Source organism: Penaeus japonicus, unplaced genomic scaffold, assembly GCF_977035675.1.
Source record: "Penaeus japonicus unplaced genomic scaffold, GWHDUDI00000001_assembly GWHDUDI00000037, whole genome shotgun sequence".
NCBI classification, from domain to species: Eukaryota; Metazoa; Arthropoda; class Malacostraca; order Decapoda; family Penaeidae; genus Penaeus; species Penaeus japonicus.
Window position 1 is genome coordinate 9,060,424 of NW_028234439.1, and position 2,500 is coordinate 9,062,923.

Sequence of the window (2,500 nt, forward strand, 5' to 3'; positions counted from 1 at the left end):
GAAGTAATTAAAATGGTTGATACATCCTTTGACGGACATGCTTAATGCATTTGAACATGTGGAAACTTGGCATATAGTTATTATAGTGATAATAAGGATATTAACAATGATTATGATACATTTTTATAATATTATCAACAATATAACTAAATATATTGTTACAACTACTAGTAACAAATAAAAATAATGGCAAGCAAAAGCAAAAGCAATCGAAGAAGACTAATGCCTATGACACCAGCAATAGCAACAATAAGATGCCACATGATAATAATAATAGTAATAATAATAATGATAGCAATGATAATAATCATAATAATGATAGCAATGATAATAATAATAATAATGATAGCAATGATAATAATAATAATAATGATAGCAATGATAATAATAATAATAATGATAGCAATGATAATAATCATAATAATGATAGTAATGATAATAATCATAATAATGATAGCCATGATAATCATGATAATAATGATAACAATAAACACTCACTCTTGACAAAGTCCCATTCCTCTTCCGACGTGAGAGTGACGAAGGATCCGCCATTGCTCTCGCAGTAAGACTTTCCTTCCGTCCACGTGCCCCTCTCGCTGCTCACGTGGTAGCAAGACCTGTCGTACATTGCCCATCCCTCGGGGCACGAGAGGGCGGTGGTAGTCGGAGGCAGGGTCGTAGTGGTAGTTGGCGTGGGCGTAGTCGTGGGAGGTCTGGTCGTCGTGGGCGTTTTGGTGGTCGTAGGAGGAGGTCTGGTAGTCGTTGTTGGCGGCGGGGTGGTCGTCTCGGGTGGCGTCGTCTGTTTTTCAGCAACATGTCCGTTCTTGCCGCTGTTATCTCCGCAGTCTGGAAGTGTCGTTGTCTCAGGGATAACGACTTCGGTTGTTTGAGTCGTTGTGTCCGGAATGATGGTTGTGCCGACGCTGTGCTCTGTTGGAGCGGTTGTTCCGGAAGATCCAGTGTTGGTTCCAGTTGGAATGGAGGTTCCTGTGTTGGTTCCAGTTGGAATGGTAGTTTCAGTTGGAATGAAGGTTCCTGTGTTGGTTCCAGTGGGGATATTAGTTTCAGTTGGAATGATGGTTCCTGTGTTGGTTCCAGTTGGAATATTAGTTTCAGTTGGAACGAAGGTTCCTGTGTTGGTTCCAGTGGGGATATTAGTTCCAGTTGGAATGATGGTTCCTGTGTTGGTTCCAGTTGGAATATTAGTTTCAGTTGGAACGAAGGTTCCTGTGTTGGTTCCAGTTGGAATATTAGTTTCAGTTGGAATGAAGGTTCCTGTGTTGGTTCCAGTTGGAATATTAGTTTCAGTTGGAATGAAGGTTCCTGTGTTGGTTCCAGTTGGAATGAAGGTTCCTGTGTTGGTTCCAGTTGGAATGAAGGTTCCTGTGTTGGTTCCAGTTGGAATGAAGGTTCCTGTGTTGGTTCCAGTTGGAATGAAGGTTCCTGTGTTGGTTCCTGTGTTGGTTCCAGTTGGAATATAGGTTCCTGTGTTGGTTCCAGGTAGAATGGTAGTTTCAGTTGGAATGAAGGTTCCTGTGTTGGTTCCAGTTGGAATATTAGTTTCAGTTGGAATGAAGGTTCCTGTGTTGGTTCCAGTTGGAATATTAGTTTCAGTTGGAATGAAGGTTCCTGTGTTGGTTCCAGTTGGAATGATGGTTCCTGTGTTGGTTCCAGTTGGAATGAAGGTTCCTGTGTTGGTTCCAGTTGGAATGGTAGTTTCAGTTGGAATGAAGGTTCCTGTGTTGGTTCCAGTTGGAATATAGGTTCCTGTGTTGGTTCCAGGTAGAATGGTAGTTTCAGTTGGAATAATGGTTCCTGTGTTGGTTCCAGTTGGAATGGTAGTTTCAGTTGGAATGAAGGTTCCTGTGTTGGTTCCAGTTGGAATGGAGGTTCCTGTGTTGGTTCCAGTTGGAATGGAGGTTCCTGTGTTGGTTCCAGTTGGAATGGAGGTTCCTGTGTTGGTTCCAGTTGGAATGGAGGTTCCTGTGTTGGTTCCAGTTGGAATGAAGGTTCCTGTGTTGGTTTCAGTTGGAATGAAGGTTCCAGTGGGAATATTAGTTTCAGTTGGAATGAATGTTCCTGTGTTGGTTCCAGTTGGAATGAAGGTTCCTGTGTTGGTTCCAGTTGGAATATAGGTTCCTGTGTTGGTTCCAGTGGGAATATTAGTTTCAGTTGGAATGAATGTTCCTGTGTTGGTTCCAGTTGGAATATAGGTTCCTGTGTTGGTTCCAGTGGGAATATTAGTTTCAGTTGGAATGAATGTTCCTGTGTTGGTTCCAGTTGGAATAATTGTTTCAGTTGGAATGAAGGTTCCTGTGTTGGTTCCAGTTGGAATGAAGGTTCCTGTGTTGGTTCCAGTTGGAATGTAAGTTCCTGTGTTAGTTTCAGTTGGAATATAGGTTCCTGTGTTGGTTCCAGTTGGAATGTAAGTTCCTGTGTTGGTTCCAGTTGGAATGATAGTTTCAGTTGGAATGAAGGTTCCTGTGTTGGTTCCAGTTGG

General features: G+C 42.2%; 1 protein-coding gene across 3 annotated transcripts in view; it reads right to left on the minus strand.

Moving 5' to 3' along the window:
• Positions 1-2,500, minus strand: part of LOC122244018 (uncharacterized) — a 5,489-nt gene that overhangs the window by 1,280 nt on the left and 1,709 nt on the right. Inside the window, exons 4-5 of one of the 3 annotated variants that reach the window (XM_086532118.1) lie at positions 1,626-2,500; positions 499-983 (exon numbers count right to left, since the gene is read on the minus strand). The exon at positions 1,626-2,500 is cut by the window's right edge and continues 785 nt beyond it. In XM_086532118.1, the coding sequence (XP_086388244.1) occupies positions 499-983; positions 1,626-2,500 (1,360 nt within the window). Of the gene's footprint in view, positions 1-498 lie in introns of all 3 variants that reach the window. The other 2 variants (XM_086532117.1, XM_043001801.2) reach the window with 2 other exon arrangements.